At 36.3% G+C, this 22,310-nt stretch overlaps 2 protein-coding genes across 2 annotated transcripts; both read right to left on the bottom strand.

Moving 5' to 3' along the window:
* Positions 1–7,252: 7,252 nt before the first annotated feature.
* On the bottom strand, positions 7,253–8,839 carry LOC121260890 (uncharacterized protein At1g76070-like). Its single transcript, XM_041162961.1, has one exon. It carries the CDS (start codon positions 8,305–8,307, stop codon positions 7,675–7,677), a length of 633 nt encoding a protein of 210 aa, XP_041018895.1. The 5' UTR covers positions 8,308–8,839; the 3' UTR covers positions 7,253–7,674.
* Positions 8,840–10,733: 1,894 nt separating this feature from the next.
* Positions 10,734–20,522, bottom strand: LOC121260889 (DNA-directed RNA polymerase II subunit RPB1). The gene is made up of 15 exons (XM_041162960.1): positions 20,183–20,522; positions 19,664–19,927; positions 18,620–18,919; positions 18,375–18,533; positions 18,050–18,211; positions 17,749–17,969; positions 17,472–17,613; positions 17,054–17,389; positions 16,677–16,963; positions 16,050–16,308; positions 12,890–15,972; positions 12,584–12,655; positions 11,962–12,015; positions 11,685–11,840; positions 10,734–11,072 (listed from the first exon to the last, which is right to left on the bottom strand). The coding sequence occupies exons 1-14, from the start codon at positions 20,264–20,266 to the stop codon at positions 11,720–11,722; spliced, it is 5,544 nt and encodes a 1,847-aa protein (XP_041018894.1). The 5' UTR covers positions 20,267–20,522; the 3' UTR covers positions 10,734–11,072; positions 11,685–11,719.
* Between the last annotated feature and the right edge of the window lie 1,788 nt (positions 20,523–22,310).

The raw sequence follows: 22,310 nt of genomic DNA, 5'->3' as shown, positions 1-22,310 counted from the left end.
TCGGAATTGGAGTTAGAGTCAGAGGTGTTGGCTTTGCTTGGTTTTGTTTGTTGCTGGAATGAGACATGGGATTTAAATTGTGTTGTTGGTTGTAGTTGGGAACAATTAACAATATTTGATAGCTTGTAAGGTTTTAGTTTTGGAATGTAAGTTTGTAGTGAGTGAATGATTTAGTTTTGTAATTTTGTTTATGTATTTTTAATAGATATTTGTTGTCTATCCTTATAATTTTGGTAATGTATTTTTAATGTAATTTTGGTTATGGTTTAGTTTTGCAATTTTGGTTATATTTTAATAAAATTAAAATTTGAAATAATATTTAAAAAAAAACTGAAATATAAAAACCCAAATTTGATTAGTGAGAATCCAAAATTGTTAAATTGAAATTCCAAATGAGCTAAAAATAAAAAGCTCAATAAAAAACTCAACTCCAACTCTGTTGCTCCAACAAGTCGTGGAGTCAGAGCTGAATTTATACGAATCGGAGTTGGAGGTAGGGCACTCCAACTCCTACCTCTGACTCTTACTCTAAAACAATCGATACTCAGCCTTAGTCCCAGCACGGTCCATACTCAATTGATTGCTCCTAAAAAATAAATAAATAAAGATAAAATTCACATAAAAATTAAATTTTTAACTATTGACATTGAGTTTTACTTTTTTTTAAAGAACAGGCACGAGATTTAAACATGCTAAAATTATATTTAATATTATTTTCTTCGTACATCATATTCTTATAATACATATAACAGTTAACTGAAAAAGATATTACGATAAGATAGAAAGTATCCGCCTTTCAATATGAAGTGCATAATTTGGTGAATAAATAACCATCATCCAACGTTTGCAAGTGGGTGATCAAACGAAGAAGCTCAAACGGGAACTCCCACCTCCAAAATGGAAGCACTCACTTTGCATTGCCAACAACCTTCACGTGACCTTTTATCTTTTAAATAATGTAATTCTTATTAATAAATAATATTTACAGTTATAGAGTATGTAAATACTATATATTATTTTTTTTTTAAAAAAACACTAAAACATTTAATTGGCATGATGCGTTGCTATTTTTGACCGTGAGAAAAATAAAACAAGATCGTCAAATTACAAAGTTAAATCATTTTTCATTTAAATGGTAAAAAAATAATTAATTAATTAAATTATATCATATCAATAATTCACGTATGAAAAAGACAAATACAAAATAAGGAAAACATTTTATCTACTATATATATAAACGCGAATGTTGAATGGACAGTATTTTCGTCTAACATTTTTTTTTCCAATTTTGCCTCTACATGTATTTTTTTTCTTCTTTTGCCGACTACTTTTTTGGTCTTTATCCCTCATTTGTTTTATTGTATTCTTGTTTTTACGTTTTTATCCCTCATTTGTACATCTACAGCGATTTGTTAAACCCAAAAGAAAACTAAATTAAAATCCATGAATTACAAATGTTCAGACCACATCCAAACAAATATTAGATATACTAAAGTATGTAAAACCAGAGAAAAGCATATATAAGAAATAAATCAGAAGATAAGAAAGATAGAAAGATTTGTAAGTATTTGAAAATTAAAAATTTGCAATTAAAATAAACATCCCAACATCTCAACGCATAAAAAAAATAAAATAAAATAACAAACAAACAGGAACAACAAACCAATACCCATCAGGCGAAAAATAAATAAATCTTAGATCTGAAAGATTCGTAACATTTTCAAAAAATGAAGTTGTGAAAAAATAGAAAAAAAAAACACAGATAGCAATTTCTGAGAAATATAATATCATATTTGTATGTATTAACAAAAAAAAAAAAAATAGAAACGAGCACACAGAAATAATCAACACGAATTAGTTGGAAAAAAAAAAAGATCTGAAAGCTGAGGCTTCACATCCGTTACATTTAAAATTTTTATTTCTATAAAAACAGATAAAAAAATAAAAAAAAAACAAAGCAGGAAGAGCAAACGAACAAACAGCTACCAAAAAAACAGGTTTGATATTCTAAAACAGCTACATTTTTATAAGAAAATCTTAAAAAAACAGCTACATTTTATAAGAAAATCTGTTTAATTTTTAAAAAATAATGTTGTACAATATTTTATTTTTATTTTTTTAAATATATATTGTATTTTTATTTTATTAATCAATTTCATTTAATGATTTGATTTCGAGAAACTAATTTCTTTTATTTTTATCTTGAATCAATTTTTTCCTTGAATAACAAATCTTATATTAATAACAGGTTTGATATTCTAAAAATTTAATATTGATTGTTGAATATTAAACTTTATATTAATACCAAATCTGATATTGATAATACTATTAATATTGTTATTATTAACATTATTAATAAGAAATTTCATTTTCTCCGGTCCTTTATACTATTTTAATTTTAAATTCTATATATATTGAATTTATTTATTATATCTGTTATTATTCTTAATAACATGGACAATTACATCAAAATAAACTCATCACGCTCTCTGCTCAGCCTATAAATCAAGCTACATCGTAAACACTCAAAATCTATTTTTGTTAGACTTCTCACTGTTGTAATTATATACTTAAATAGGACGCTAACTTGTATATAAAGTTCATATTTATTTCTTCACTTTTTTCTCTCTCTCACATGGGCAGTTCGATAAATTCAACTGCGGGTTCACATGCTTATTAATTGGTTCGTCAAAGCCACTTTGCAAAGATAAATATTCAGCTTAAACTTTTGAATAATTTGAATGAATTCACAGGGAGCATTCCTTTCATTAGCTTTGCTTCACGTGGGTAACGTTTGTATTTGGACTGCGTACACTACTCTACTAATTATATAAAGTGATTTCTAAATTTTAGACGAAAAAATATATTTGTAACTGTCATATAATCGCTTTGAAAAAATTGAATAAAATATGAGATCTATAAAAAAAAAAATTAATTTTTTAGTAGTAGATCTTACTTATTTTAAAGTAATTACGCGGCGTTTATATACTTCATAATTGTATATAAAACTACTCTTGCTTTGATTCAATTTTATTTTTAATCATACAGGTTTATTTGGAGGAGATAGAAAATCATTTAGTTAATTTTGATTATGCATCTTGCAGCATTTAATGGTAGACAAGAAACTGGGCATACGTGGCGCACGTTGCCCTTACTAGTTAATCTAAAAAAATGACATCAAATAATATCTACGTATTTTACAAAAAGTTGTTGGCTTGATTTCTATATATAGTTTTTGTTTAATTATTCTCTGCACAAGCATATGGTCAAAGGGAGATTGCGTTCTCGGCACGGTCCCTCGGGTCCCAAAGTTCAAGTTCAAAACCTCGACCCTCTTTTTCGTATTCCAGCAGTAGCCAATAAAACTCCCCACCACCTGCTTCAGCTAACTTGTCAGGAATTGCCTTCAATCCTCCTCCCAGAATGCTACTTAGTTAACCCAAAGACACAGGAAATAAGAAATGCAAAATGCCAAGAACGAAACAAGATTCAATTATAAATCTTGGAGAGATTTTTCGAGAAATTCTCGACCTCTGTTATGGACCTGAAGTGAAGCGATGAAGTCCAGGAGAAAGAAACAAACATAGCGTTTTGGGTCTTTAGTTAAGCTATGCATTTTGTTTCTACGTACAAACGGAATGCCAAACGGAATGGAAGCGGCTATACGTGGCAAAGTTTATGTGGAAGTGAAAAAAAAAAAAAAAAAGGAAATGCCAATGTAAGAATATTGACAATGAATTAGCCAAATATCAATGCAAGTCTAAATTTTAACTAGATGTGAGAAAAAACCTTCACATTGGACTAGCCAATGGTCTAAAGCTTAAGACTTAAGCTACAGTAAATCTTAAGTCCAACATGGCGAGCTACTGTTCACAATAGAAAGTAATATTTTATTATTTCATCTACCTCACTCTCTCTTTCCCTCGTTCTTTTCTCTTTCTTCATCCCGAAGAGCCCATTTCCCTCGTTTTTCTTTTATTCTCCCGAAAGCTCCCAACATGTTTATCCTTCGGCTTCGTCTTCTTCAACCCGCAAGGACACTTCTCTCCGTCGATCGTCCACGTTGCCGTCGTCTTCCATTTCTTTCTTCTTCTCTTCCTTTTCTCTCACGCCGAATCGCACCCTCTCGTTTCTCCCTTCCATTTTCATCTTCTCTCTGCACCATCGCTGAATCGCACCCTCTCCTTTCCCTCTCCCATTTTTTTTTCTCCCATTTTTGACTCCCTCAACAAAAAAATTTTTCCTTTCCGCTCTCAGAACCCATTTGCAGACCAACCCACGCCTTTTTCGTTCCCTCCCTCCAGATTTTCTTTCCTTTCTATTTGCAGAGAACCAATCGAAGGACTCAGCAACACGGAGTATCTAGACTTCTCTCCAGCCATGATTTTTGCCCTAGACTACCGAGATTAACAAAGCCATATTCCCTCGACGAACTCAAGTATTTCACAAGGGTATTTCATGGCTGCTAAAATGAACTGCTCATGGCCGCAGTATTTGTATTCTTGACGGGTTATTGCTTTCAATTTCTTGAATTTGTCTCTGATTTTACAACGATCCTATCTTAAGAAGTCCAAATTTTGTGGCCTTTTACCTTAGAAACTCATATATTGTTCTGCTATGTGCATTTTTATGTGGTCTGCTACTTGAATATTTTGTTACTAATTTGTTTGACTTCATATAAATACTGATTTGTTGAAGAACCAAGGGAATTCCCGAAACAAAAATTTAGACTCTAGAAACTCTGATGTGCGACTCAAAGAGCCAATGGGCTTCCTTATTAAAACTTGGTTTAGTTCTTACATGGGACATCGCATTATTCTGTTTCACAAAATTGGAAACTCAAGCCAACCTTATATGATTGAGATCAATTTGCAATGTGTATTAGAGTAACATACCTCCCATAGTGTTAGTGAGATTGTTGCCAACTGACTGATTGAAAGAACATGGGTGGAAGTTGTGATATAGTGCTTATAAGACCACGAAACAATGAAGAGTTTCTTAGTTTGATATGTTGATTGATTGGTGCTTGCGTTCAGTACACTCTTTGACTTTAGAGTTTCTTGTTATTCGTAGTCGATTACTTTTGAGATATGGGTTGATTGTATAGGATGTCAATTCATGATCTTTTAGAAGTTTGAATGGAATTAAGGTTGATGAATTGGCAAAAACTTAATATTAGAGGCCCTAAACTTATACATTAAAAATGGTTGTTGGGAAACATGGAAAATAATGTCATTTCTAAAGTTGATCTCAAGTTGGCTCTTAGCTAGACATGAATGATTTTCTGTATATAGGTCTTCCCTTTTTGGCAAAAGATTAACTTGGTCTTCACAATATTTTAAGCTAGACAAGGTGCCTACATTTCAGTTTTGGTATATTTGTACTTTTTTACTACTATATTAGTTATCTATGAGCTTGAGAACTATTGGAGTACTGGTGCCTACATTTCATCTATGTTATGTTGTAGTATTTGATCATTCACAGTCCCCTTCATATTTTGTAGGCTGCTCTTACCAAACCATGTTTTGTAGCTATTTGATGGACATATTTTGTAGGCTTCTTGTAAACGTTAGTGTGTTGGACAATTTGCTATGTAGCTTTATGTCTCTACCTATAATCTCTATTTCATTTTCTTGTACTATAATTTCCATACATGCTATTGATGTATTTGTTATGGTTGTCTTAGCACAGAGATTAGGAACAACTGTCACCTTTGTAATAATAGAAGGATGGGTCATAAAAGTTGCATCTGTTGGAGATTCCCGTTGCATACTTGAACCTGTTGAAGGTGGTATTTATATGGATTGTGTTGGTATTTATATGGACTGTGGACTGTATTGGTATTTGTATGGACTGTGCTGGTATTTTTGTGGACTGTAATGGTATTGATATGGATTGTGTTGGTATTTTGTAGACTGTATTGGTATTTGTATGGACTGTGTTGGTATTTTTGTGGACTGTGTTGGTATTTATATGGACTGTGTTGTTAATATTTATTGACTTTTAGAACTTTGAATGATAAAACATGCATGGCATGCACTAGAAATTTTTTTATTTATTCTACTGATTGCGAATATTGATAGAGTAGATACATTATTTCTACAAAGCATGAAGATCTAGGAAATATATGAATTGTATTTGTAAAAAAAATATATATATATATAATATTATATTATTATTTTAACTTTAAGACAGCTAGTCCAATGTGGACTCATTTAGTCAAAAATTGATACTATAGCTAAAAGTTAAGATTCTAGCTAAATTTTAGACTTGGCCAATGCTCTACAGAAAAATGCAAGATTTTTCGTCTTCTTCCGTCAGAGTTGCAACCCTGTATGCGGCTTAGCTCCATAGTGCTAAGCTCCAACTATGGAGATCTTGTCTGAAAAGTAGATCCCTTTCTCGATAAGAATATGTGGCACAGCTTCAATTATGTTGCAAGAAACAGAAATCTAAGGGATGCGTGTAAGAGAAAAAGATGATGTTGCAGTACTACACTGTCGAGACCAAAGAAATTGGGGAAAATGGAACACATTTAATATGGCTCATCAAAGAAATAAAACGCCTCATATTTTTCCTCCGGTCTTCTTCAATCGACTCCCAAGTGCCCATTTCTCTAAACAATTCTTGGCAAAAAAAAATCCTTACATAATCATCGACCTCGAACCCACATGACAACCCCAAGACGATAGGAGTTCTGTGGAGAAGTAAGGCTTATGACTCTTTTTGTGCTTTGATTCGATCTTTCTTGGAAAATGGCAACAAATATGATCTGGGTTGTTCTTATTCCTCATCGAGGCCTTATATCTGGTAGCTGTTTCATTTTTGCATCTTGTCTTCATGGAGGGAACCAGATCTTACAAGGAGGAAACACGAAAGCAAGAAATAGATCTTGCGAGGAAGAAGGGTGAGAAGGAGAAGGAAGATCAGAGGAGGAAGGGGAACGACAAAGTGGAGGGTAGAAGGAGAAACGAACCGTTTGGGCAGCTTGTCTTCGTGGAATCCAAATACATATGAAATAGACTGTTTCATTAACCACGTAGGACACATTTGTGGGGCGCTTCCTCCAGCCAACTGCAAGTAGAATTTTGGGGGACTTTTGTCTGTCATTTAGATACTATTATTTTTACAGTCATTTTATCAGTTCTTATTTCTGTTATGGGTTATAATGTACGTACGAGCTGGTGGGGGGTATATAGGAGAGCAGAGGGGAGAGTAGAGGCATATTTGGAATCAGAAAAATTGTTAAGGTTACTCTCTTATATGGAGGTTTGGAATCCCTCAAAATATTCCATTATCAATACACTTGTGGCTCTTTGAAGCGTTTTATCAAACACCTTCCCTATTTGCTCTATTTTAATTCTGAAGCATTTTATTACATCTCGTTGGGTTCTTTAATACACTATGGCAACTCATTCAACATTACAACAGATTCACCATAAGGTTCATTGCTCTGTACAAGACTTTTGATGCCCCTTCACAAGGCTTTTTGACAATTCATACAAAACGCACCCTTACAACACGTTAAATGCATACCACACCTTACATTTACATTTACAAAAAATAATATGTTCTTAAATTGATGACGATCTATTTTATAATATAAGGAATTTTACGAGCTAATTGCATTTCTCATGTTAAGAATTTCAGGTTGTGAATTTATTTTCCTAAAATTTATTGGCGGACTCTTCGTCTCCTTTGATCTTCCTTGCAATCGGATGGAACCAACGCAGCACCCTGAATATTTCTCCAGTCAAAGCTGGAAAGGGCACCGCGAGCGCTTGAAAACCGCTTTATCTGACCCAAAGAAGGCCGTGGCGCCTGTAGTACTTGTTCTGGAACCCTTGGCTTTTCATAGCAGCTGGAGCCATCGGGTTTCCCACCTCGCTTTCGTCCCACGAAACAATCAATCTTAACAACTTCTTGCTGCTTGATCATCTTTTTTATCTTAACCTCTTTGTTCGGACAAGAAACGTCGCGCATGGTTGCTTGTGGTAGTGGCGGAAGTGATGAAACCCGGCGCTTAGGATTGCTGGACGTCGTCTTCTTGACATGGCCCATGCACGAGACTTTTGGGGAGGTGGGCTCTCGTGCGTCAAAGCTTCCATTCTTCTTCTTTCTTCGAACCTCTGGAGGGATTATGGAAACGAAAGGACTAGTACCGGAGGATCCTGATCTGCCTGAACCAACAGATATTTTTGCAGGGCTAAGAGATGGGCTCTGGAACTGGAAATTTACAGCAGATGCTGCATGCGGTACTATTAGAAACTTAAACAAAATGCTTCTCAGTTTTGATGGTTTCTTCATTGATGTAATAAAAGATCACTCGGCCCGATCGAGATGCTCTTGAAGAAAATCTCACGCTGCTCAGTACTGCTCGGCTCCAAGAACCATGATCTGGTGCATGCAGCATCTGTACGTATATCATATATATTTATAACATTCGAAGTTCAGGAAAAGATGGCATGAGAGATTTTGACAGAGTCATGAGAGAATGTGGGGAAGGAAAGAAAGAGATCAGGAATCTAATAACCATAAAGAAAGAGCATTGGTAGAGTTAATGCATCATTGGTATCTTAGAATGCCGGCCAGAATTTAATTAATACAGCATGCATCAAGAGCTAGCACGCACAAGGCGGCACTGAGCTGTTTGCAGATCGAATTGTACGTACCAGTCCTTGGTTGGGACAGCAACCTTCTTTTATTAATTTGTTTGTTTATTTGTAAGCAGGTTATTTGTTTTTTCGTTTGTATGTTTTATTTGCTCATCTTTTTTCCTTTGTCGATGATCACTTGGGACAGCAAGTTAATGCTTGGAGACTAAATCAAACCCCATTCCTTAAGCTAGCTAGCTCATCATGCATTGAATAATTTTTTAGATCTCGTGCATTAAAATAGCTAATTGTGTGCAGTAAACAAATAAAGGTTAGTGTAAACTATTTTTGGGGTATAAAATAGAATTTCAGAAATCGGAATCCAAGCTCCAACATGATCGTTAATGGACTATGCTTATCTTGTTATCTCTCTCTCCGGACATCGTGAGAAACCCTATTCCCACTCTCTCCCTTTTCTCTCTACACAACAGTCTCCCCTCCTTAAAAAAACTTAGACAAGAGGAAGGGTGTAGGAGCTTTGACTCCTACCTTTCTCCTCTCTTCCTCCCTCTTCTCTCTAATTTTTCTTATATTTTTCTGGTTTTGTTTATTTTTTTCATTCACAATATGGCAAAATGCAAATATGTTGTTCTCTGGAGTCATACGACCACCACATGCCTCACCACAAGATTTCCAAGACGTCGATCATTCAGACGTACGAAGAATCTCTTCGAACGGAACGGCGCGTGAGCCACACGCGCGATCCAAAGTGCACGCGTGACATCTACGCACCACCGCAAGGAGAGCTCTATCGCCGCCACAAGCGAATCTTCTGGGACCAGGGCCATCGGTTTCTTTAGACTTGACGTTTCGCCATACTTCCAGGGTCGCGTGTGTCCTCTACTCCGTCTTAGACAGAGTGTGGGATTGTTTAATTCTATCTTAAGACAGAATGTGGGGTTTGTTAAATCTATCTTAGGCAGAGTGATGTCTCTCAGACGGTTTTTTCGTAAAGTGTTACAGCAATGACTAGACCATGTCATACATAAAGAAATTTGTGTATTGGGGAGCCTAAAAAGTAATAATTTGCTTGTATTCTGTATATCTTAGGTCAAAATTATAATGTCCCGTTATGAATGAATAAAGTTTGTTCTACCTTTGAAAAAAAAGAAACTATGTTTATCTTGATAATTGTAACACTTTTTATCTTATTAGAAATGCGATGTATTTATCATATATTTAAAGAACACATGATAATTTAATTAGTAGTTTGAAATAAATCTTTGACGATTTTAAAAGCTCAATCTCAAATAGTGAAATTCGTGAATTACGCACGAATATTTGTTAAATGGTCTAGAATATTATTCTGCCACATGTAGTACTCGTACCCTATCACTAGATAACACATCATTAAAAAACAACGTTCATGTAAACAATTTTAACAACATAACATCGTATGAAAGGAAGAAAAGTCACCCCTACTCTTAATGCTTGTTTGGAATTAGAGTAAGAAATAGTGTTTTTCATAGTGGAGTTTTTAATTATAAAGCTTTGTTAAAAAGCAATGTTATTATAAAAAAATAGTTTATTGTTTAGTAAACATGTACAGGACACGTTTAGTTATACAAAACTAAATTATCTCTTCTTATATAATCATTACAATTTTATCAAACTCTCACATAAAATATAATAAACAATTCAACTTTTTCAAATCTCAAAAATAAAAATAATATTATAATAATATTTTATTCAACTTTCAACAAAACATGAGTAATTCTACATACAACTGCGAAGTGCGTAACTGTCGCGTAATCACTTTGAAAAAAGTAAATAAAACATGAAATCTATATAAAAAAAATTAATTTTTTAATAATAGACTCCTCTTTTTCAAAACGATTAAACGACAGTTGCACAATTCACGATTGTAAATATTTCTACTACTTATAATACCGGGGTTGATTTTTCATGACTAATTCTAAAAAATGAAGATTTTATATTTTAGCTATAGATGAACGACAGGTGGTTTATATAAACAATTTGAATGGCATGATATTCTAAGATAAGGCTAGAAATATGATCTCAACTATATTTGGATTATAAAAGCAGAGAGCAAATTGAGGTGGAAACACCAACAATCTCGAGCATAATAGTAGATTTGGTATTGACACACTCAAAAAGTGATATTCTAACTTCAAAGATCACTGATTCCATATATATATTTATTACAAAGAAAAAAATTACACTAATCGAATGGGTTTTGTTCCCCAATACAATGACTATTTGCACTATTACTAAGGCTCAGCATGCAGTCTACTCCATCTTTCTTAGGATGTCCGTTAAAAGCAGCACTCAGGACAGAAACACCATATATATGTCAGTATAAAACACAGGTACAACTGAAATTTGAATACAAGCTGAAATGGCATCTCCGTTCACAGATATTACTTTGCACACATCGACAGGCCCGTGTTCTGACATCTGCAAATAGATAAAATGAAGTAAAAGTCAGCCTGGTATCCATTCTTATATCGGGTAAAGAACCCCATAACTCAGATCCATCCCCAAAAAACCTCCTCAGATTGGTATTCATTCAACTAGTAAATAAAACCATTTTTATTTATATGAATTATGAAGTAACAATAAATCAAACCAAAGAGATCATGACTAGGCCAAGTGATCATCGGGCATACAAGAACCATATGTTTTTAGCTCATTCTACTTCAAATTCAGTTAAATTGGCCTCACTCGGCTTTGTTAGAAACAACCACATACAAAATTTAAGTTTCACGTAAAAACTGAACAACAGTACGTACATATATAGATGTTTCATACATCCAAAGCTATTTGGTAAAAATAAAATAAAACTACTGGAATGGAATGGACAGTGAATCCTGATAAACAAGGCAAACCCCCAAAGCATGATCTGAGGCAAGTATAAAATGATCACTTACCATCTAATTCCAGCCAGAACAGAAACGAATGGACAACACTGGTCTAAATTCTTAAAGAATAGGGAGCATGAAGAGGAGTTTTCGTAGTATTTTTGAGTGATTAACATCAATGAGATGAGAGCTTGAAGAAGAATTTGACCTTTGCTTTCATTCAAGCAAAATCAATGATATGACTTAACGAGTGCTCCTGTCATCTTTGTCACTCCTATCATCTTTATTGCTCATTTGTGGAGTATACTGGCTGGTAGATGATGGAGAGTACCCAGGTTGGCTTGGTGAGTACCCCGCACTTGGACTGCATGAGAGAGAGAGAGAGAGAGAGAGAGAGAGAGATGAGAGAAGCATATTGGTGCCTATTATTTCAATAAAAAGCTTGCAAGAGTTATTTCAGGAACTATGATGGTTTTTCACTTTACCTGTATGGTGGCGAACTTGGGCTGTAGTCCGGACTCACTCCAGAGTTGTATGGACTAGAAAGATTAAAAAAAATGAAAATATTTAACACCCAAACGAAAAGGTGCATGTCAATCCTCTACACGACAATAGACAGAATTTGAAAGAAGAATTTTTTTTTTTTTTTTTTTTTTTTTTTGGGGGGGGGGGGGTTGTGGTTGGAATTTTCTCAGTCGAGTTCAAAACAAGGTTGCAGAAGATCTTAAAATAGATATTAAAACAGACAGGGTTGCAACACGTATCCAATTTTGATAATTTAACTATTCCATACTCAAAGATCAACTTCACAACATTAACAATAGAATATTCTCTCTGGGCATTTAAAACCAACTTTCTTTTATCATAACTTCTCACTGTAACTGATATCGGACCAAGCTCAAAACATATAAAACTAAATTAACATACCTTAAATCAAAACTTTTGACCATGCAAACAACCCATGATTTGATGATAAGTATATTCTATAATCATTATCTTAAATGCTAGGGCTGCAGAAAGTTACACACAGAAAAGCAAGCTACAGATGGTACTGGAAGAAAGGTAGAAAGAAGACCAAGAACAGTATCTACAAAATAGTAAACTTACCTGCTGGGACTGTATGTTGGGCTTGATGGAGAATAAGATGGGGATGTTGGTGAATATGAAGGTGACGTTGGACTGCAACAGAAATGGGAAGTTTATAGCATATTAGAAGGCCTGAATATAAATAACAATAGTAATGGAAAATCAAGCACAAAACACTCATCAGGACAAGATGGGACAATTCAGCTAGCAGCTGCAGCCGAAGTCATAATTTGGAAATGTAATGAACAATTCCAATCAGCAGCTACCATTTAAGCACATATGGTACAACAAAAATAATTAGTCAGAATATTTTGCAACCTGGCATACCTATAATTCGGAGATGTAGGACTATATGGACTAGATGGAGACAATCTTGGACTGCTTGGTGAGTATGCCAGTGAAGGGCTATATTTAGCAGACTGAGGATTATAACTGGGAGATGTAGGGCTATAGCTAGGTGAGGTTGGGCTATAGCTTGGAGAAGTTGGACTGTAACCTGGTGATGTGGGGCTATAGGCTGGTGAGGTAGGGCTGTATGATGGAGATGTGGGGCTGTATGAGGGTGAGGTCGGGCTGTAGGAAGGTGAGGTCGGGCTGTACGAAGGAGAAGTGGGGCTGTAGGATGGAGAAGTGGGGCTGTACGATGGAGAAGTGGGGCTGTATGCAGGTGAAGTGGGGCTGTAAGCCGGTGAAGTGGGGCTGTAAGCTGGTGAAGTGGGGCTATAGCTCGGTGATGTTGGGCTGTAAGTGGGAGAAGTGGGGCTATAGCTGGGAGAGGTAGGGCTGTAGCTAGGAGATGTGGGGCTATAGCTGGGAGAGGTGGGCGAGTAAGATGGACTTGTAGGTGAATAGGCAGGACTGGTTGGACTATAACCTGGAGAACTAGGACTATAAGTAGGGGAAGTGGGGCTATAGCCGGGAGAGGTGGGACTATATCCAGGGGATGTAGGACTATATCCCGGGGATGATGGACTGTAGCCAGGAGATGATGGGCTGTAGCCTGGAGATGAAGCCGGAGAAAACGCCATTCCACCAACATAAGGAGAAAACTGAGCATCTGTAATGGGTGACAGTCGGAGATTTGGGCTCAGTAAATAACTTGGAGACATCAAGCCCTCATGATAGGGAGTTCCGGAGACTGGAGAGTGGGAAGGTGTCATGCCAAAATCCAAACCATCCATATAACTAGGTAGCTGGAGTTCAATAGCATTCTTCAACATCTCATCATTGAGATACAAGGCACAGTCCCCAGTGCCAATTGGTGCAAGCTGACCTAACATTATGTTTTCAGTAACACCCCTCAAATAATCTGTTTCAGCATACACAGCAGCATCAAGAAGAATGTCCACTGTTTCTTCAAACGAGCATCTCATCATCGGTCCAGTATCATTTCGGTTGATGCCATGACGGGTGATGGCCATTAAATGGCCACGATAGGTCATTGTATCACAAAGGATAGCCAAATGGCGGTAATTCACATAAGATCCGTCAAAAGATATAACAACCCGCAATTCATCCAGCAAGGACCGACGAACTGCCTCGATTCCGAGAACTTCAATAACTTCAATCAAGTGATTGCTTGTGGTCCTCCTCGAATCAACGTCTTCATGACACATAACCGCCAATAGATTGACACCTTCAGTATCCAACATCCACTCTTGTTCCGGCTTAAATCCGTCATTCTCATCAAACTTGTTTATCTTACACTGTTTGATAAACACTTTATTGATATCTGGGATACCTCGAAGAGCCATTTCTGTCAGCATATTACTCTCAATTTTCTTCAGGAAAACATCATCTTCAGCAGATTCGTCTTGCAGCTCCCCTTTTGGAGCTTCGTCATTCATGATACGGATGCGAAGTATCAATTTTTCAGCATTGTCATCATTGAATATACAAGTCAAATCATCATCAAATTCAAGGTTGATCTTCTCAGCAATGTCAGCCATACTCAACTTCTTATCCACCATCATTTCCCGATTCAACTCTATGCGAAGCAACCATGGGGAGATTTTTTCAGGGGCAACCTCTTCATCAGGCATTTCATAATAGGATCTGACAAAATCAACATCCTCTTCAATTATTGTGCTCATAGGATCTGGGTCATACCATACCTCCGTGGCTTGAGTTACACTTCGGAGAGTAGTGTATTCCAAAGCACATTGAACATTTTTTGCCCTCTCCTTAGTTCTACAAACTTCAGGCTTCAGGTACACTGAGAGAGAAGGTGTTTTGATCCTCTTAGCTACATTAATGATTTCCCTCAACCTCGGAACACCAAGAGTGACATTCTTTGCACTGACACCAGCATAGTGGAAGGTGTTAAGGGTCATCTGTGTGGCAGGCTCACCAATAGATTGGGCAGCAACACATCCAATCATTTCCCCAGGTGCTACAAGTGACTGTAGGAAGCGTGACTCTATTTCACCAATAACCCACTCAAATGCTTCCCGAGTAAGCTTGTACTCCTCCAATACCCTCTTACTAGCAAATGTACTACGTAGCAAAATACTAAAGAAGAGGGTAGCATTCTTCTGGGCTTCGACACTCAACAAATCCTCACCTGGTACAACCTTTAGCCTCTCCTGGAGCTTATCAACAGCTTCCACAATTTCCATCGGATGCATATCAGAATGCCTTCGAGGGTCAATTTTAAAGATCTTCTGTGCATTCCATATAAGCCTCTTAAGGTTGACAGGCAACGGCCAAGAATTATCACCAGTGGTGGCAATCTCTGCTCCAAGTTGGTATCGATCAGCTTCAAGTTTTTGAACTTCAGCATCAAACACATTGCGGAACTCTCTGATGGTTTTCAAGTCTTCAATGTGTTCTTGCATCATGTAATCCGGGTTCCACTGTTCATCATCAAACTCGTACCTGAAAACTCGCTCAAATTCTGTTTTTTTCATTTTCAAAGAATCCAGCCTCTGTGATTCTATCCAGACAGAATCCATACCATCTTCCCCATACAGAAATTGGATAACATCACCCAAAGAGTTCCGTACTGTCCCATCATATTTGACCATAATATCTTCCATAGCCTTCACAAGTCGCCTCTGGATGTACCCAGTTTCAGAAGTCTTCACAGCAGTATCAATAAGACCTTCCCTACCACCCATGGCATGAAAAAAGAACTCTTGTGGGGTTAGCCCACGCAGGTACGAGTTCTCCACAAACCCACGACTTTCAGGCCCATAATCATCTTTGGTGAAATGGGGCAACGTCCGGTCTATGAACCCATATGGGATTCGCTTACCCTCAACATTCTGCTGCCCCACACAAGCAGTCATCTGTGATATGTTGATGAAACTACCTTTGGATCCTGCAGTAACCATAGCCTTGAGATTGTTGCTCTCAGATAGACTCTTTTGGGCACTACTTCCAGCATCATCACGGGCCCTATTCAACGTCTGAAAAACAGCAGATATATTTAAGTTAGATTTGTCATGAAGCAGCCAAAAAATGGAAAAGAAATTTGACTGCAGACCTGGTTCACTTTGTTCTCAAATGAATCCATCATAGTACGTCCAGGTTCAGGTTCTAGCTCCCTTGCTTGAGCTTTCCTAATAAGTTCTTTCACTTCATTTTTTGCTTTAGAAATAGTTTCATTAATTGTTTCCATTGTTGCTGCATCAGCAATTGTATCTCCAATCCCAATGCTAAAACCATTCTGCAAAAGCCAATAATTAACCAGCCACTGCACGTGACCCAGAAACTTGCGAGCTGCATCTGGACCAACCTCTTCCCTGCACAGCCGAACACATTTTAACAATAGAAAGAAATAAGGAGTAATTACAAAAAACATTTACAGAACCAAAATATATGATGTATCTCTGATATTCAAACTTCCAACAGCAGAAGCAAAATCATGATTCTTTAGAGCAGAAAGAAATAACTCATTGTTAGCATTATGAAAAGAAAACTTTCCCCACAGTTATTTGCTTGGTATAGCTTCAAAAGAAAAAGAAAATGTCATTTTTGGAAAGTCTCAGTAAAAAAATGAAATGCCTCACCATAGTTCCGCTGCAAATTAAAAACTCTTCAAGTTTAAATCAGACTAAATATACTATCACCTGAAAATCTGAGTGCAAAACTATATTTTTAACTTACATACCAAATAACATGTATAAGACTCCCAGTAGATGTCCCAAGAGTCTTTTTGCAAAGAGTTCCAGCAAGTAGCTCCCCCCTCTCAATTCTCACTTGAGTGTCCCCTGGAGTTATGAACCCAGTTTCTGACTCTAAGTGCCAGGCAGAAGTTCGTGTGAGATTTATCTGTTTTGGTATAATAAGATTGAAAACCTGCTTTCCAGTCCAATAAGGCCCTGGCTTCAAAATTGCAGGAGCAGGAATTTTCCCATCAAAATCCTCCCACCACATCAAGGTGTTCATGAAAACATCCTGCAGAAGCCATTTGAGATTAGACTCCCAAAAGGTTCAATAGAAAATGATCATATAAAGCAAACACAATAATGCATCCCTCACTCTTACCTTAGATATAAGTGTGTCCCTCTTAGTGATTTTACGGCACCCTAAAAGTGTATCCTGGACTATTCCCATAACAGGACGATTTGATTGAGGAGAAACAATGCATTTAGGCACCATCATTAGCTCCAACACCTCTGCTCTAGTTTCAAATGACTGAGGAACATGCATGTTCATTTCATCACCATCAAAATCAGCATTGTATGGTGAAGTAACAGACAGATTTAGACGGAAAGTTGAGTATGGCATAATCTTGATTCTATGCCCCATGATAGACATTTTATGGAGACTAGGCTGACGATTAAAGAGTACAAAGTCTCCATCATTCAAATGCCGCTCCACCTGCAAACATGAGAATGGAACTTGAGACTGGTATGAAGAGCTATAGACCAAGTTAAAAAGCATTTAGAATATAAGACAATGCCTTATATCCAAGCTCCAGATGGTGATCACTACTTTTCTTCAAGTAACGGAGATCTAGCCTTTGCCCATCATCCCTAATGATATACTTGGCACCAGTTTTACCAGGTGGAGGATGGGGCCCATATTCAACAAGCTCCTTCAATCTGTTCCATTGAAACGGAAAAGGGGGAAAACAGCTCAGTAGCAACTAGCAAAAAATAAAGAGGGGAGAGAGAGAGAGAGATCAGAGTATAAGTGAAGTTGAGAATATTTGAAAGAAAAAAAAAAAATAGACAAACCTTTCAATGTTATATGGAGTAACAGTCTCTGGGTATGTGAGATTTAACGCAATACTCCACGGTACTCCTAATTCATCTATATTGATGTTTGGATCTGGAGTAATAACAGTTCGTGCAGAAAAATCGACACGTTTTCCCATCAAGTTACCTCTAATCCGACCTTCCTTTGCCTTAAGCCTACTACATATGGATTTAATAGGTCTCCCTGATCTCTGGGTAGCCTGTATGGTAAAGAGATACATCAACTGAAGCATAAAATCATATGTCCAGGAGACATGTCTATATGTTTTAGCAACCATACCCTTGGCTGTCCAGGCAACTCATTGTCGAAATATGTGGCTACATGGAACTGCAACAACTGTGCAAACTCTGAAATGATATGTGCGGGTGCCCCATTTCTCTCTTGTTTTCTCAGATTCTCATTGTGCCTTATAATCATCGCCAACTGATGAGTCAAATCATCCTGCACTCAAAAACATTAAATCAGAACCAACCTCACACCATAAGGAGAAGCGAACAACCCCAGCTGCTATAATTACTTCAATGACACACACTAATATTAACCACTGAAGCCAGGTAAGTATCCAGTGAAATTCAGAGGGAAAACAGCAGAAGAAGAAGCTTGCCTCACTTCTGGAGGAGGTATCCATCATCACAGAGGGTCTAACAGGAGGTGGAGGAATTGGAAGGACTTGTAGAATCATCCAGTCTGGACGGGCATATTTCGGATTCAAGCCCAACAGTTGGCAGTCTTCATCACTTATTCTCTTCAGGACATTAAGAACCTGCAATACATTTAACAAAATTTTAGTATCATGAAACAATTACTTTAGAACGAAGGCAGTAGCATCTTGCACACAGAATGAGTTACCCTCTCTGCTGTAAGTGTCTGTTTCCTTTCCACAGGTTCAGGAAGTTGTTCTTGATCATCACTTTTCTTCCTTTGGGCCTTGTACTCTGCAATCATTTTCATACCTTCAATAGTGAGCTTTGGCTGCTGAGCACCACAACCACCACGACTCTTTTTGACCGGTTCTTCAGAATCTTGACCTTGAACCTCAAGTTCATCACCACCTTCACATTTGGTTTTGTTCTTGCAGGCATCCAATATTTTTTTTAGTCTATTTTTGGGATTCTTTATTTTCAATGCTTGCTTAAACTTGTGGTCTTCCTGCAAGGATACAAGCCAAATGAAAATGTAAAAGCTAAAAATCTATGGCACATTAGAATTAGTTGGAATCTGTGCAAATGCTCCCATACGCAAACTGATTAGATATAACAAACCTTTTTAAGTTCTACTCTCAAAAAGGAGCAGATGGGTAAGACGTAGTTCACACCATCTGAGAAACAACGAAGGACCAAAGAGAGAATCTCTGGAAACCTTGGACCAGTCAGGCAACCAACAAAACAAATTTCGAACCAACAAAAAATCTAAGCTATTTTGCTATTCTAGTCTGTCATAATTCTGATGGTTGTACGTTTGATCCTTCCAGTGAGTTGCATTGTTCGTCCTATTTCACAATCCATACCCCTTTTAGGTTAAGATTCAGGAAGATCATTCGGCAACAAACGTGTTCAATTTATGTTTGTTTCAGTTAAATAATCGCCCCTTATTTTCTTTTCATTTTTTTTCGTTGTGCTCTTGTATATGTTCCACTTACTTGGGCTATGCCTACCATCATCAATAAAATTCTCTTGTATATGTTCCACTTACTTGGGCTATGCCTACCATCATCAATAAAATTCTTGTTTGCCGATCAAAAAAGTATAATAGCTTGGGAAAATCTAACATTTCGAAATCCTGTGGAGTTTATAATCCTTCTATAGGCAAACAGCTTCAGCTAACATGAAACTACGGCGATTCCAAACTCAATAAGTGCACTCAAACAAATAATGAGTGGCTGGATTTAGGTACCTCGTCGGCCAGAATTTTAGAGCAATTGAAGCAAACACAGCGCATGATGCTGAGGACAGTTTTCATAAAACCAATATGAAACATGGGCTTGGCAAGCTCGAGGTGCCCAAAGTGACCCGGACACTCGGCCATATTCGCTGTGCAAGTCTCACACTTCATCTTTCTATCAATGGTGCCGAGCCGAGGGTCGCTTAAACCGGCTATCTTCGGCTTGCCCCGTTCCATCGTCTCGCTGTGCTCAATCTGTACTACCGACATTTGTCTCTGCACACCAAAAAGCAATGGTTCGATCAACCCTAATTTTTCTTACACAAAAGATGAAAACCCCTAAATCCCCAATACTCCAACCACGAACATAACCACAGGTACATAACAGAAAACCCAAAAATAATAAAACGAAGTTCTGCTAAGGAGATTTCGGCCGCAGCTGGTCGAAGAATTCCGACTATTTTTTTTTTTTCGTTTCTCATAATTTTTCAGCAACCAAACATGAAAACGATTCAAGAAATGGAGAATTACGATCTCGTCGGGGCTGAGTATGCCGAACTGAACCATGCGGACTTTGGCGACCTCCGCCGGGGAGTAGGGGAATCGCATATCCATGTTGACCAGTAAGAGTAGGAAAACAACCTCTAAGTTCTAAACGAAGAGAAATCGAATGTTACAAAAACCTCAAAACGTTCCTGTTTTCAAAAATTTTGAGTTTTTCTGTCCCTACTACTTTTGTTTTTCGGATTTTGAAATGCTTCGGCTAGTTTTTACTCTCAGAAGGATCGACCGCGCCGACCTCCATAACTTATGAGGAAGTCTCTCTCTCTCTGTGGAATGGAGAACCTCTAAGCAAAAACGATTCAGAGCCCTAGAGGTATATTTATAGACGAAGAAAGCCGACTTGCGTGCCTGCAAGACCTGATCCACATGCTATCGTGCACCGGATGCGCACTTACGCTATCTATTTCCCCTCAAAAAGACGAAAGTACCCCCTCGTTTTGCCCACCACGCAAGACTAGTTGGGTCAGAGACTCGAAAGAACCAGGTACAACAGATGAGTTGGACCTTGGATTCTTGCAAAAGTCTTTGGATAGAGTTCTAATAGTCGTCGTATCATAAACTACATATTATATTTATTTTTATAATTTTTTTTTATTTTCTTGTTTTATTTTTACTAAATTAATTGAATTATTCTACTCATAATCCTTACATCACATAATTATTAACCGAAAAAAATAAATAAATAAATAAATAATTATGTGTAGTGTGTATTATAGAAATTATGTGTAGAATTTTTCTCGTAGAGAACCGACTAAAGCTACTCTTGAATAGTTTTCTTTAACAATAAGATCTGATTTCACAAATCTTTTAAATCATCTCATCACATCTCATTTTATCTTAGTTTATCTCAACATTTAAATACAATTCAAACACAAATATATTTTAATTTTTAATTTTTTCATCTAATCATTATGTAATTATGACAAATTTTCCAAACTTCTAAACAAAACAAAAAAAATAATTCAACTTTTTCAAATTTCAAAACAAAAATTATATTAAAAATTATATTCTAACCCTCTTTTAATTTTATAATTCAATTTTTTTCTCTCTCTTTTTAAAATTTCATAAAAATTTTAACTTCAAACTATTCACTACTATTCACAATTATCTCTCTACTATTCATATATTTCTCATCTAATCTGTGTAAAGTAATTATATATATTCCAACTATTCATTTATAATTTTTACCCAATCCTTTAATTATATGTTACTATTGTTTAAATTTATTTTAAATTTATTTGATTTTGATAGATTTTAATTAAATATTTTATTTTATTTTGTGTTCTTTAATTAAAGAGTGGTGATAGATTTGATAAGAGGTTGGATCTGTGTCGGCAGGTGGTGATAGAGCACTATTAACAAAGCAGAGTTTGTTCTCGACAATAAGTACCATAGACATTGATCGATTTCATGTGAGATAGTTATCTTTATTCAGCGGTTGGGAGACAAGAATCGCTCTAAGATAATCGTCACTTTGAAGATAAAACGGATTAGTATACTCTTCAAAAGTGTGGTATTGAATAGTGAAAGAGGAAGACGAATTGTTGGAGGCAATGGCCATGAGGAATCATCAATGATAGATTAGGGTTAGGATTACATCTGATATCTTGATAAGAGGAAAAATGGGAAGACTGATTGTATAAAGAGAATTCAATAAAGTTAGAAACTTGTATTATTTATCAGAAAAGTAAAGCACAAGATTATATATAGTGGAGTAACTAATGTACACCATAACTAGTGTGCACGTGATACATGTAATTAAAAATAATAATTATACAATAGACTAGTAATAACATCTATGGAAGAATTCCACAAATACAAGAGACGATGAAGGTAGATTAATTCAGGCTCGTGAAAAATCCTTTAATTAAATTGGGATTAAATGATTTCAATAAAACTATCTTAAATTGGGATTGAACTTGATTGTGTTTAAAGGGATGTTCAATTCTGACATCAAATTCTTGCTTTTTAAGTTTACTAGTTGGATTGTCCATCATGTTAAAAGGGACATTAACAAACTTAACAAAATAGCTCATGCTATTGGTAAAGATGCATTGACTATTTAGATGTTATCATTGATTTGGAGTCTACTCCT

Source organism: Juglans microcarpa x Juglans regia, chromosome 4D (assembly GCF_004785595.1).
Source record: "Juglans microcarpa x Juglans regia isolate MS1-56 chromosome 4D, Jm3101_v1.0, whole genome shotgun sequence".
NCBI classification, from domain to species: domain Eukaryota; kingdom Viridiplantae; phylum Streptophyta; class Magnoliopsida; order Fagales; family Juglandaceae; genus Juglans; species Juglans microcarpa x Juglans regia.
This window is presented reverse-complemented; position numbering and strand designations above follow the sequence as displayed.

Bases quoted from the DNA above. Each gene is read 5' to 3' on its own strand.
- LOC121260890 (XM_041162961.1), bottom strand. From the start codon at position 8,307: ATGAAGAAACCATCAAAACTGAGAAGCATTTTGTTTAAGTTTCTAATA.
- LOC121260889 (XM_041162960.1), bottom strand. From the start codon at position 20,266: ATGGATATGCGATTCCCCTACTCCCCGGCGGAGGTCGCCAAAGTCCGC. The intron at 18,534-18,619 runs GTAACTCATTCT...AATGTATTGCAG, and splicing joins AGACACTTACAGCAGAGAGG to GTTCTTAATGTCCTGAAGAG. The intron at 17,614-17,748 runs GTTTGTCTATTT...TCAATGGAACAG, and splicing joins ACTCCATATAACATTGAAAG to ATTGAAGGAGCTTGTTGAAT.